At 39.2% G+C, this 14,270-nt stretch overlaps 1 protein-coding gene across 1 annotated transcript in view; it reads right to left on the bottom strand.

Moving 5' to 3' along the window:
* KCNQ1 (potassium voltage-gated channel subfamily Q member 1) overlaps positions 1–14,270 on the bottom strand; it is a 376,056-nt gene that overhangs the window by 107,204 nt on the left and 254,582 nt on the right. The window contains exons 14-17 of the mRNA XM_067296019.1: positions 14,122–14,197; positions 4,344–4,438; positions 3,594–3,640; positions 2,494–2,555 (exon numbers count right to left, since the gene is read on the bottom strand). Of these exons, the coding sequence (XP_067152120.1) occupies positions 2,494–2,555; positions 3,594–3,640; positions 4,344–4,438; positions 14,122–14,197 (280 nt within the window). The remainder of the gene's footprint in view (positions 1–2,493; positions 2,556–3,593; positions 3,641–4,343; positions 4,439–14,121; positions 14,198–14,270) is intronic.

Here is a 14,270-nt window from a genome sequence, read left to right as displayed (position 1 = left end):
CCAGGAAAACCTTCTGGCAGAAACAATTTGCATTTGTGCTCAGCAATGAGAAATGGCTCATCTACCACCTCTTACTCTTAGTGAAGCCCAGAAAAAAAGAGCGAGGCTCGAACTAGCTCCGCTGGGGTGGCGTCCGGTCCCGCAGTCCCGCTGCCGCCTGGAGAGCAGCTTGCGGCTGTGGAGCCATCCGGAGATCTAGAAAGGTTTAACCCAGACGTTCTGACAGCTGTACCCCAACCAACCTCCCGCTGCAACACACATGCTCATGACCACTGACAAAGACCTACTAGAAAAATTTAGCGTATTCATGCCGCATAGGAAGGAACACATAATTTCCTCCTCGCTGCAGTATGAGTATTCAAATAATTTTGGAAGGCTATAACTCATTTTAAAATGACTTAATGGAGACTTTTCAAATGCACAAGAGGTGGTTAGACACCAGTTAGCACCAGCCTGCACCACTTAAAATCTCTGTTTCAGAAGTCCAGGATTAATTCAAAACTAAAGGAGCATAGCTAAGCATTTAAACTGATGCCCATATCCTTAATACAGTATTCAGCTCAGCAAGGATTGCATTGTGCACTGAAAGCACTCCATGTAGCATATACTTGAGAGAAAAAAGGAGGCCAATCTCAGAGATCAAGAATACAGAAACCTAACTTTGGCCATCATCTGCAGCAAAAATGTGATTTCACCATTGTCAGTGTGTTGTCATGAATACCACTGTTTGCCTAGTCCAACTGAAATTCTCTATTTTTAGCCTTTCAGCTACTTTCAGATAAAATTCCTGCAGATAGGACTAGCTGTATAGGTCAGATAACACACAACTCTGAAACCACAGATGACCTCATGCAACTACAAAGAAAGAAGGGCCTGTTACTTTAAACAAGGCTAAAATTTAACCCAGCTATACTAAAATGGAACAAGGAGTGTTTTACAGTCCCATTACAAGACATAAAACAACAGTCACTATAAATTCATGGTGTACTTATTTGTAAGGATGTAACAGGAGTAATTAATAACCCCAAAGTAGATTATCTCTGAGCCAGAACACCACCAAAGCTTTTTCAGGTTCATTGGAGATTTTACAAACAGCCCTGAGAATCTATTTTAGCTGTCATTTGAGACTTATTTGTCCAAAAAGAAAAGTCATTGTTCTTTGTCAGCACTCACCAGATATTTTGTCATGTTCCACACTTTTAGTTGACATTAAGGAGATAAAATTAAAAAAAAACATAAGCCAAACTTGCTAGAAAGAGCTCCCATTTGCAAGAATATTTACCAGCCACAGATCTCAGTGAGCGCTGCGCAGCGATGCCTCTTTGGGCAAAATGCACTAGACTTTTCTGTTTTCTGCTCGACTCCTCATAAGTGTCACCCTACACAGCCTGAAAGGTACCTGCTCCCTTTAAAGCGCCATTTACTGCCAATAGATAGAAGCATAGTTCTGAGCACTATCTTTCAAGTTTATCTTACGTATTCGTATTAAGGAGAAATGTGTAAGGAACAGGTATGTCACGGACGAATTGAGAAGTTAGGGGGTGCAGTCTGCATCCATTTGGATGCCTTGCCCGTGCATTTCGGTTTGCAGTACAGGGTTGGGTATTTCTTCAGAACAAATCCTTGTGCAAGGCTACCACATACAAGGCTTCCACTTGTGGAAAAAACACTATGAAAGCTACTTTCCTCAATACTTCAAAAACTGTGACAGTTCACTACCAAATTAACAGATTGGACACATGAGTGAAAACAACTGTAAGAGTAAAGAAATTCTTTACCCCTCCCCAACCACCACCATCAAATCACTGTGAGAGATGATCATAAATGATCCAACCCTTTTCTCTTGACTCTCCCTCTCTCCTTAACACCAACATACGCAAACCTATATTTTTTGATAATGACATAGCCTCTGCCTGTCATCTAATTTTTCAAGCACAGCTAGCATTGAAATAAAGGGTTACAACACACTTAACTGTTAATTTGCAATTATAGAACAAGTTTGCTTTTTTCTGGCTTCATGTCACTTGAAAAGAAAAACTTCATTTGTCATAAAGACTGAAAACCAGGACAGAGCAAGATTTGCTCCTGTTCCCTCTAAGGAATTGTAGGTGGAGTTACGGAAACGACTGAACAATGATCAAAGGGAAATCCTGGGACTGTGATACACTGAAGTATTAAAGGAATAGAGTCTTTTATCTATTGTGGAGGAAGGAAGTAGAGCACTGAGACGTGTAATATATACAATTAGAAATCAAAACCCAAGTGAGTACCAAGAGAGACCGAAATCAATTAAAGTCTTGTTTTTTCATATTCTGTTAAAATGACAACAAAGAACCAAAAAATGCAATCCACAACAAAAATTACACTCCATCACTTGGAAGAACCAGGCGTCCAACTCTGTTTTAAGCTGTATTTTTCCCCACATCCTATGAAACGAGCACTGTTCAGGAACATACCAGGTCCTCACTCACGGCCAGCCTAACTGAAGCCTACCTTGTCTTCCACTCTGTTCAACCTGGCACCAACCGTGTTATTCCCTCGGTCTTTGCTTTTTTCTGTGGAACAAGAAACATTTGCAAATTAATATATGGTGTTATAACAAAATAGCAGTAAGCCACAACAGGGTGTGTTTAACAAGCCCACCAACGCAGTGTAACTGAACACCTTTGCCAGGCTGGTAGTTTTATTTCTTAAAAGCAGCTTTTTGTTTCTTTTTATAGCGTTAGCCAAAGCCATGGCTTTTAATAGCCTTTAGGTTTAAGGCACTTTCAGCCTTAATTTTATGCTTTAACCTGGGAGGACAAAACTGTTCCCAGTTTAGTTAACATTTTAATTGCAGTTTAAAAACAATCTGGCGCTGTGCAAAAGGCTCTACAGCCAACCTGAACAATGTGCTTGTATAATGTTTTATCTTTTTTTCTTATAAATTATATAGAAACTGAAGTCTGAAATGACATTAACAGAGTTTTGAATAGTCAGTCTTGTTTCAAATCGAAATTAGTTCTTTGTGCCCCTTTTACAGTTTCTTTTCAAAGGTATCACTGCTCTGTGTGAATATTACTGATTTCATAGGAACTCTGCAACCATAACATGCCATTTTACTGAAAAAATATTGAGTCTCAGAGAGATTAGAGCCAATATTTTGAAAACTGAAAGTAGGTACTTAAAATATGTAAATAAAAATAGCCCTATTTTAAAGGTGTTGGTGGCTAAATATTAGTATAGATGCCTAAACTTCAGACCACAACAGGTTGGCAATGTTTAAAATTTGGCAACAAAATAAAAAGTTTTTTACAAGTATTTTTCACTAATTATATCTTAATCAGATTAACTTTAGACACATCCCTTATATTCAGTTTTGAGATCCATGCTTCCAGTCTTACTGAATCTAGAATGATGATTAAAACAGACATAGAGGTAAAGAATATTAGTTCCATCACTATGGAGGCTGCCATGGAAAACTCCACTTTATTGCATGACTGTGCAAGGAAAAGGAGGGGGAGTCTGTTTAGCAGGTATTCATTCTGCTCTCCATCACCTTACTATTTCGTATTTGCAGTAGAGTTATAGCAGTAGGGCTTATATTAATTTACCTGAGACAGAGATAAAAAGAGATGGCTTCCCTATAGATTGATCCAACCTGTAAATAAACAAAAAGAGAAAGAAAAAAAAGAATCATTGTTAGCTTTTATCAGCCTGAAATAGTATCTTCACTTTCTCTAGCTGGTAGCGGGAGGTCACTTCACAAACAAGTGAAGTTCAAGTAGTTCTGCTTAGCAGTCTAAGTGAAACAGTGACTTTGGACTAAGAATGGCAGGAAATTAAAAAATAATAACAAAAAAGCATTAGCTTTGTATTGGTCTTTAGGTTAACGACTGTAGAAGGTTTACAGTGACCGCTGCTTTTCCACATGAACAGCATTGCTTCCTCCCTTCCTTGTTCTACCCCTGCTGACTTGTCTCACCCACCTGCTCTCTCTCAGTTTACGCATGGAGCGTGATGCTACCAGAGCAGGCAATGGTACTTCACTGTTTGTGTACAGCACCTACCATAAAGAGATGATGGTCTATAGTCAAACTAGCAGGCAATAAGGCAATACAAATAAGTGTAATGAAAACAGTAGGTCCTGATCATCAGAAGTTTAAGACCTCTTCCTTTTCCTTCCTCCCTGAACAGAAACCTTTACTTCAATACCATATTTAAATTCAGCAACTTTGCACAGCGCCACCACTACACCACTTGTAACCCTGTCAGTTTTTGATCCCCAGCCTTAATCGTTGTCTTTTTACGAACTTCCATCTGCTGATGCTGACAGATGTGGACACTGAACTTTATTGTCGTACCTCCTCTGTAACTCCTTGATTCGCACCATCAGGTTGAGATGACCCTGAGAATACTGTTCAATAACATCTCGGACATCATAAGGCTTTCTAGCTTGCTGTAAAACAAAAACCAAAAACATGCCAGTAAGCCACAAGAATATACCAAGGAGCTATGCTAATACTTTTTTTTTTCAAGAGTAAATGGTAAGTTCTTTTTAATCTGTTTAAACAATAGAAACACAATATGAACCTTTGAAATATTTTGATTGTTGTCATGATCGTACATTTATTGTGGAATAATTATGATGGTCCTGATTTGATTCTCCCTTTTTTTTCCACATGTCTACCACATGCTTTTCAAGAGATTATCAACAGAATTTGAGGCCAAAAAAAGTATATCTGGCACTTCTCTCAGAAGTTTGTGGTCATTCTAGTTTCTTCTGGAAATAAGTTTTGTACTCATGGGCTACTGGCCAGGAAAGAGCTGTATTTTGCATGCACAAGCCTTTATTCTGAGTCAGCAACAAGGCCAGAGTTTTCAGATCAGCTCTTAATATGAGAAGCTTAAACTAGAGTCCTGGTTGAAGCTGCATGATTGATTTCCTTTTCCAGAAAGACTGGATCCACTTTCAAATCTACTGGGAAACTCTGGGAAAATATTAGTGTAAGAAACGACCGGGGACAAAGTCCTATGTCTGTAATTTGCATTTCATAAACGAAATACTTGCAAACTCTTGGATCAAAAAAAAAGTATCTCTTCTTAGAAAAGAAGTATTTTATAACTGATAAAGTTTAGCTAGAACTAATCACCTTTTACCCTGAAGGTTTCAGAGGGAATGTCTCATGGCAAGTTGTACAAAATATTGTTTTGTTCACTCAACATCTATATTTTGCATTACAGAGCCTACTTTGCAGTCGTCTTGAATGGGTCATGAATGCAAGTTTCCTATATTTAACTGCATTATCTATGAGACATATGTGCCTATTATTATTGTTGTTGTGCACATACCTAGAGTTGTTGACACAAGAAGACATAGAAAGGGGGAGGAAATGGCTCTCTGGTTCTATCATTTCTGGAGTTTCAGATGTGATTTGCGAGACTCAGGTTTGAGTTACACTCAGCTTTTCTCTCACACTTTAGCAGAGTGCCCTAACCACGAGGCTACTGACTACTTCAGAGAAGGTGGTCCTCAATTCCTCTTAGTTGGGTTGCAATTATGGCAGACATTTGTATAATTCACCTGACCATGTATTACGAGTGCCATGGACAAAACCAACTATATTTAAGAATATTTCCAAAATATGCTGAAATATATTATAGGCACTAAAAAAAGGTCCCAAATGCAGATAACAAGAACATATAACACCAAGAGACATAAATACTCTAGGCCAGATTTTGAAAAGGGTTTAGGTGCCAGAGTATACAGTTGGGCTGTATGTAGGCCAAATGGCTGGGCACTCTTTCCAAAGTACAGCTAATGAGATTTTCAAAAATGCCTTAGTAGATTGGCTGCCTATCTGTAACTTTAGCCACCTAAATGCCTTTGAAAAATCTCATTCCATGAGCTCAGAATTACTTCATTTGGATAGAGGAAAATGTAAACTCATGTATATTCAGCACTTTCTAAAACTAAGAAAAATATATTTATATTCATAAAAATTCCTTCATCTGTAAAGCCTGTGAGCTTGGGAACCGCCAGGTTCTAGCGCAATGTCTTCCAGAGAGAAGCTGTAATGGCTGAGCTACCAAATTCTTTCTATACTGGGATTTGAGAAAGTATAATATTTTGGGAGAAGGCTTAAATCCCACATTTTGCAGGAAGAGGAGGAGGGAAAATTGCTCTTCCAGGTTAATGTTTTTTAAACAATAGGTGCTAACAATTGCTGCAGGGCCACAGAATGCCAGCATGAAACCCAGGGGAAAGGATTAGCGGGCAGGGAAGAAGAGCAAAAGTTGAGAACAAATTCACACAATGCTCTGATTTATTACATAGGTAGATCAACACGTACAGAAGAGGTGACACCCTAAGGGTACATTCATTTCTTCATTACTTTTTTGGGTGCTCTGGCTGCCATCTTTCCACAGATTCTTGTTTTCAGGATTTATTCCAAGTTTCTGAACCCCTGTTCAGTTTTACACAGTTGCCATTTGGCTGTGCTCATTTCAAAAGCCACGCTGATTCCAGTTTCAGTAACTCAGCAGAGTGAGTGCTTTTAGTCTGAAGAGGCAGGCAACAACATTATCTTGTTAGGTGGGTTCATTTGGCCTGGATTTATTTAAAACATTAGTTCTCCCATATAACAAGTCAGACAAATCTCATTTTCAAGCTTGTTTGCCATGTAACATTTGCTATTCAACTACACACAGCCCTTTAGTGCTTACCCAAAAGTGAGAATTAAATCAATGTGATATCCCTGCAATCTGGCAACACTGGCACAGTCAGATCTTTGAATGAGTACAAATTTAAACTGCATCTACTGTCAGAGTTTGGATCAAATCCATTACTGAAGATAAACCTATGTGGATCTTGCAATCTACAGTACAATCAGAAGCTAATAAAGCAAATAAAATAAATTTGGTCATGGTAACCTGTAAAGTATTAATACTCAGAGATGTTGGAGAAATGCTTATAGTAAGTGCATTTAAAGCATTTCTTCCAAAAATCATCACGCTTTCAGAAACCATACTCATCACCTGGTTTCGCACTTCTGTAAGCCAATTTGCATTCAGAGAGAATGAATCACAGAATCACAGAATCGCTGAGGTTGGAAGGGACCTCTGGAGATCATCTAGTCCAACCCCCCTGCTCAAGCAGGGTCACCTAGAGCACATTGCACAGGATTGCATCCAGGCGTGTTTTGAATATCTCCAGAGAAGGAGACTCCACCACCTCTCGGGGCAACCTGTTCCAGTGCTCTGTCACCCTCACAGTAAAAAAGTTTTTCCTCATGTTCAGATGGAAGTGTCTGTGTTTCAGTTTGTGCCCGTTGCCTCGCGTCCTGTCGCTCGGCACCACTGAAAAGAGTCTGGTCCCATCCTCTCGACACCCTCCCTTCAGACACTTGTACACGTTGATAAGATCTCCTCTCAGCCTTCTCTTCTCCAAGCTAAACAGGCCCGGCTCTCTCAGTCTTTCCTCAAGAGAGATGCTCCAGTCCCCTCATCATCTTTGTGGCCCTTTGCTGGACTTGCTCCAGTAGTGCCACATCCCTCTTGTACTGGGGAGCCCAGAACTGGACGCAGTACTCCAGATGGGGCCTCACCAGGGCTGAGGAGAGGGGGAGAATCACCTCCCTCGACCTGCTGGCAACACTCTTCCTCATGCACCCCAGGATACCACTGGCCTTCTTGGCCACAAGGGCACATTGCTGCCTCATGGTTAACTTGGTGTCCACCAGCACTCCCAGGTCCTTCTCCGCAGAGCTGCTTTCCAGCGGGTCAACCCCCAACCAGTTGCAGCTCCACAAGCATTCACAGTTCGCACAGAGCTGGGCAAGGGCCTCCTCTCTGCGTTCCCCACAGGTTGCTCTCCCCAATACTCAGACGCTCGACAATTGCAGTGCTGTTTTTTCTGTTGGCCTGACACATCTCCTGTGCGCATCTCCTGTGCGCATCTCCTGCTGGTGCCAGTGACTTCATCCAGTCCCCTTAGGAGACTAGGGCATGCGCTGATCCCACACCTCCTCCCCAGAAATGAGTTATGCTGCTGCCCTGTGACAGCAGCACACCTGGAGGTCCCTGCTTTCCGTTAACTGTCTGTCATACCACATGTTAATCATTGCTATAAGGAAACACCAAGTTGTAACTTTTCCTTTCTTGCATCTTTTGACAAGAGGGAAAAGATCTTCCAATTGTAAATTCTAACATATCAGAATTCATATCCTATCTGAGATCTCAGAAATGTTTTGTCAAGTTATTTCAAAAACAAGAGATGTTTCTGTATTGCTTATCCTTATTTCACATGTTGAAGGTATTCCTCAATTCCATTCCACTATTCCACTAACACTTTCTTTCTTAAATCAAACGAAAGCTGGATACAACACAGAAACCAGGCTGTAGCACCTCCGTGCAAAGCACTGCCTCTCCCTGGGAGGTAGCTCCCCTCTTTTAGGAACCATTACTTTAATTACTGCCTGCCCTGATTTTCAAAAGCTTGTATTATTCAGCTTCCTCGGTAATCAAAGGGAAACATTCTGTACTTGGGTCTTACAGTCACCTTTATTACTATCACAATAGCCTTTTAAAAGCAAGAGCACGCTTACAAAGATGAAGCATTTAAATGACCTATTCTGGACACAGGTTGGTTCCCAGATTACTCAGTGTCTTTGGAGTGCAAGTTTCTTTGCACAGTAGTTCTAAACAGGTTTTCGCTTCGGGTGCAATTCACCTCTCTGCCGAGGAACAATAGAAAGGCTGCACATTAATTCAGCCTGACCTTAGAGTACAAAGGTCTATGCCAGCCTACAATTCAGGTGGAATAGGGAGGTGAAGCAATTTCATCTTTCAGCTGTTTCAAAATCTGTTGATCTTCTACATATCCATGTTCTTCATCTAAATAACAGTTTTGTTAATCTCCTGTCATTTTTCTTTCTTTTTGCACATACTTAACAAATTACCAGCATATATCACTTCATTTTTAAAACTCTTTCTCCATATATTTACTTTTTCAGTTAAGTACCACTTCATTTTGCAAATTTTCTTTCAGTTTGCCAGATTCCCAAAAGCCAACTGCCAACCTTGAGTGATTCTGAGATACTCTCTAATGGCAGAGCTAAACGGAATAAGAATTTCAATTTGACCAAAAAGCACACAGAAGAATTCACAAGAAACCTAATTGCTTACATACACTCTCATACACACACTGAAATTATAACTAACATCCACAGAAAAAGCAGCATGATTCAGTGATGGCATAAGCCTGTAAGTCTTGTCCATGGTCTAGTACTATAAACATGGTGCTATCACAAACGTGATTTCTTGGATTATGATTGTACAATAAAGAGAGACAAATCTGATGAGACCAGCTTGAAAATTCCAGATTCAGAAAAGCAGTTTAGTAAGAATAAGTACACTGTGCCTCATCCTGAATTCCTCATACTCCAATGCAGGTGTCTGACGATAGACAGACTAGGTAAGTTACTGCCTGTTTTTCATTTACCAGGCTGCCTCTCTCTCTTTAAAGCATGGCAAAGCTGAAAGCCTGGAATATGTAGAATGAAGTTTAATTTCCAAGTAGGAAGGGGTATTTAATAGTCAGTACTGCTTATTCTGCAATAACTTCATCTTGAAAGCTGATCCTTCAAGAGAAAATACTCATGATGCTGATGATGACAACAAAAAACTTTGTTTTGTAAAAGGAAATAACTGCAATAGCCAAGGGATGACTACTGAAGAAACAAATGTGGAAACCAGCCCCACAGCTTTCCCTAACTTCGTTCACCCCTCTGCTATTTAACCCATAGTCACAGCAAAAAATCACCTTAAATGAGTTAGAATTTCCCCCATCATACACAAAAAGACAGCTTGCAAAAGGCACAAAAGCCAAGGACAAACATTAAATATGTGCACAGCTGCATATTGTTCCCTAGTAGCTGCGTGCACAGACAATTTCTCCAAGAGTCAGATCGGGGAAAGGGAGACAGGAATCAACGCAAGGGGAATTTCTGGGAAATGTAACCAAACAACAGCCAAATAAAATGGGTATAATAACCTTTGATGCACAGGACACTTTCAACTACATTGTTTGCTAGAGCTCAGTGCCGAGATTATAGAAGATTACACACTGAATTCATGATTCATACCCGTGACAAATAATTACATAAGATGATGAATTATAAGGCTATAAATGCATGAGTTTCCGGTGACATCGTTACAGACCAGGCAACAGTTACTCATGTTATCAGTGGAACTACAAGCTGTATTTTTAGTTTATGTTATGTATAGAATATTTGTCATGGTGAAGAGCTCAACACAAAATAAAAAAATATTTCAGAAGAAAACTGATTAACTCAACAGGAAGAGAAGAATGTACATAGAAGGAAAAAAAATCTTTCAAAATCTTTCAAAATGACAATGGGAAATCAGCTCAAATCCCTGGTCTCTGGATCTGTGATAGATATCATAGTTGTATGCATATGCATAAGTCTTAAGAAACTTAGAAACCTTCTTAATTGGAAGACAAAGATTATTCACCCATGAATTCACCTAATGGAAATAACCAAGTATGGTAAAAATGCTTCCTGAAATTCAGTTATAAGGTAAATGAATTAGACTGTGCTGAAGACATCTGACTTATCCCCAATATGTGCAATTCATTCTTATGTAGGAGGGGTGAACAAAACCTAGAAAATCACTATTTTCTAAGTACTGTTTTCCCTATAATTTATGGAACCGTTCCTCAGCAGTGACACCCTAGGGTTCTTCAGCACCCCAGTACTGAAAGGAAAGGATGCTTGTGTTGACTACTAGTAGAAGGAGAATGACCTTTCCTACATAGTTAAAAACAACCCTACAGACTTTGCTGGAGTGTTATAGCCCCTTTACAAGAGCATAAACACATTCATAAAAATGGTATCCACTCTTCAGAATGTTATGCTGGCTTCTTATATGGACATCATCATATGGACTATATCCAACCCTGGACTTCAAAATGTAGCATACATTTCTCTGCTTCTTTCAAAGAGGAAATGATGGACATGTGGATGTTACACACAGTATTATTTTTCATGTCCTCTGAAATGTCCTTGTATCCCTGTTTGGTTTCTCTTTTTAAGTTTGTTTTATTTTCAAACAGGAAGTCTGTGCTTTCTAGCAGACATTTGCCCTTGTGGTGCCATCACCATCTGTTATTCATTGATCTCTCAAAAAAAGAAAAAAAGGTATCTACGCAAAATTAGGCATACAGGCGTATCTTGCAAACAGCTGATCTACTATAAGAACCATGTTGAAGTGGGACCTATTTTGGAAAATCTTCTTTTCCTTCCTATGCTTCCCCTCCCAGAAGCTCTGGAGGCATGTTTAAAAAAAAAAAAAACAAAAACCCACACTCCTTTGACTGCTAACCTTGCAACTATTTATGTTCCAGCTAATTTTAAGCAGAAATAGTCCAATGGACTTCAGCTGAAATTACTTGGTTTATCAATATTCATAGAAAAAATCTGAATTTTCTGTTAGGAAGACACTTTTCACATAAACACAATAAGCTCAGAAGTAAAGTATCTGCCAGAGAATTTAGAATCATAGCTGTATCCATGTGCATAAGGATCTGCCAGAGAACAGCTTCTATATAGACCTCTTAAACTCTTAAAGATTAGCCTTTAAGAATGCATATTCTGCTTTACTTTACTTTTAGATACTGTGTTGCACTGGTTAATAGAAACTGTATAGTCATTACTTGGCACATGTTTAAACATTTTAATTTCTTATGACTATTTTATGTGCATACAATAGAACAAAGTAGATTTACAACATCCATGTGAGGGAAGAATAACGATAGCAGTTATCTCCTCATTACGGGAGAGATTTTCAAAAGCATCTTATGGCTAGAATTTCAAGGTGACTTTGTGCATTAAGTTACTCAGGTGCTTTTGAAAACTGTACCTTCAGTGCTCGCAGAATTTTTAAACTCAGTTATAACCTTGTGTTCAGAGATTATGCAGACGTATCGGATATCTCCCTATAAATTCTCTTTGGAAGATTCTGCTTCTGACAGAAACAGCTACATATTTGTATGCAGTAGTGACTTGAGATGTACTTCACTTCAGCTTAATTTAAATTTTTAGTTCATCGTTAACAGCTAATATTAATAGCTCAGGAAGAATAAAGACGGCTAAAAAGGATAAGAGACAACCTTGTTGAGGGATTTTGTAGATGGCCAGGAAGAGGTCTTTTGCAGATGAGAAAGTGTAGAGTACAACTGAGAAGCCAGATTAGCAAACGGGATACTGAGTACAAACAAGTTTTAAGCATGAACTGAATAGTCCCATTCTATTCCGTCAAATGCTTTTTCAGCTTCTATCAAGTCATCTGCCGCAGGGGAGTTTCGTTTATTTGCCAGGTGGATAATGTTGCACAGAGCGTTCAGGCATTTTCCAAATCTGTTTTTGACAAATCCCACTTGGGAGGTAGATATATAATGTGTAGAATTCTTGTTTCTAAGTAATTTAGTTAATACCATGGCAAATATTTTATGATCTGAATTTATGAGAGCAATGATTCAGTAATTACTACAGACCAAAGGATCACAGTCAGGTTTTAGAATGAGAGTAAATTAAAGTTTAATGTAACTGGCCACTTTTGGGCTGTTCTTCACTGGGCAGCAATGGACATATCATTGGAGTGGGTCACACCCCCTTCTAAGTTACAGCTCCTGACCACCAAGTGTTAAGGAGTTCTCAACAAAATGACTGCCAAAATTATTTTCAAGCAGTCCGAACACTGTGTCTTTCTTAATTTTAGTCTAATAAAAACAACAGGTGAAATGTGCTAGCAGAAACTTTCTGAAAGCGCTCCATCCAAGAGAACCCCTGTCATGGAAGATTTAAGCCTAAATGGTACCAGTCTGAATACATCATACATAACTGAAAGAAAATTCTTATAAGGTCAGGCAAGCTTAGCTACAAACTAGCTCACCAATTTTAAAGATTAAAAATAGATGATTGCTAAAGAATTCAGGCAATTCTTCTAAATTTCAATGAAGTCAGAGTCCAAGTTCTGAAGCCACAAGCAAGCATCATCTTATAAAAAATGACACTCTCCCAGATTGTTAATCATCAGCATCTTTTTTGCTCCTAACCTCTGTGCCCTTCAAATACTTCAGGGAAGAAGGACCCCTGCTCCTCTTTTTTTTTTTTGGCATGGTGTAGAGTAATAAACTTTTCTGCCTTTAATCTATTGTGAGTACCAGTGTCGAGGTCATGTTTGAAAATAGATACGGGCAGTTAAGCTACTCTGTTTCTTTGCATTTTCAGTTGTGAAGCCTGTTCTCCAGGGATTGTCCCTTATTAATTCATTTTAAGTAAAGTAATATATTTCTTATTTATATATTCATCTGGTTTAAATCAATCTGAAAGCTGTTGACACATGGTTTTTTTTTTTACTAGATTAATTACATTGATTTAAAAACCACATTCTTAGAAAGTTTGCAGGCACAAATTTTTATTCAGACCAGGCAACAAAGTTAATTAGCTACTGTTAAATGCTTATGGTATCACAACATCGCAGCAAGTGGAGTGAGACACAGGAAACTTGTATCAGTGACGGCTACAGGAGCAAAGAGAACTGATTATCACACAAACTGTGAAGGAGCTCTCCTACCTATGCAGCAGGGACAAGGGCAGAGGAAGCAGAAACCTTCCAACACACTAACAAATTTCCATCCCCGTTTCTTATCAGGACTTCATTACCATCAAGGAAGAGACAGAACCAAGGCTGAAGTAGCATTTTGATCTCCAGTCCTCCTGACTCGGCATGACAGTAACGCCCAGCTCAGAATTAACGGAGACATATGAGACTGTTTGCATTGCAAGAAAGAGACGGCGATAACAGAAGGTGAGAGGTCAAGTCCATTAGCAGAAAATAACATTTTAATTCAGACTGCATTTCAGGAGTTTACCCTATTCCCAGTGTATCCACAGTGGACTAATCTGCTGCTAAAAACCCACCCTATTCAAGGAGGGAGAGAACAGGGAGTGTAGCTCACCATTACTGACATGAAATGTGGTAGTCTCCTAAAAGAAACAATGAATCAGGAGAATAAAAGGGTTTATTTAGAAAAGGAGCTTTCTATTCACAACTCACCTGAAACTTCTTCTTTGCCACAAAATACTGCATCCTACGTATCACTTTAATTGCAGCACGGTGGTGTTCTCGCAGCCTGTGGGAAAAGGGGGGAAGATGAGTGTGGTGAAAGAGTATCTCTATCCAGGCAATAAAAATAACGGCCTTCA

This window comes from Apteryx mantelli, chromosome 4 (assembly GCF_036417845.1).
Source record: "Apteryx mantelli isolate bAptMan1 chromosome 4, bAptMan1.hap1, whole genome shotgun sequence".
NCBI classification, from domain to species: domain Eukaryota; kingdom Metazoa; phylum Chordata; class Aves; order Apterygiformes; family Apterygidae; genus Apteryx; species Apteryx mantelli.
The sequence above is the reverse complement of the archived record's forward strand: the minus strand, read 5'-3'. Positions and strand labels throughout refer to the sequence as shown.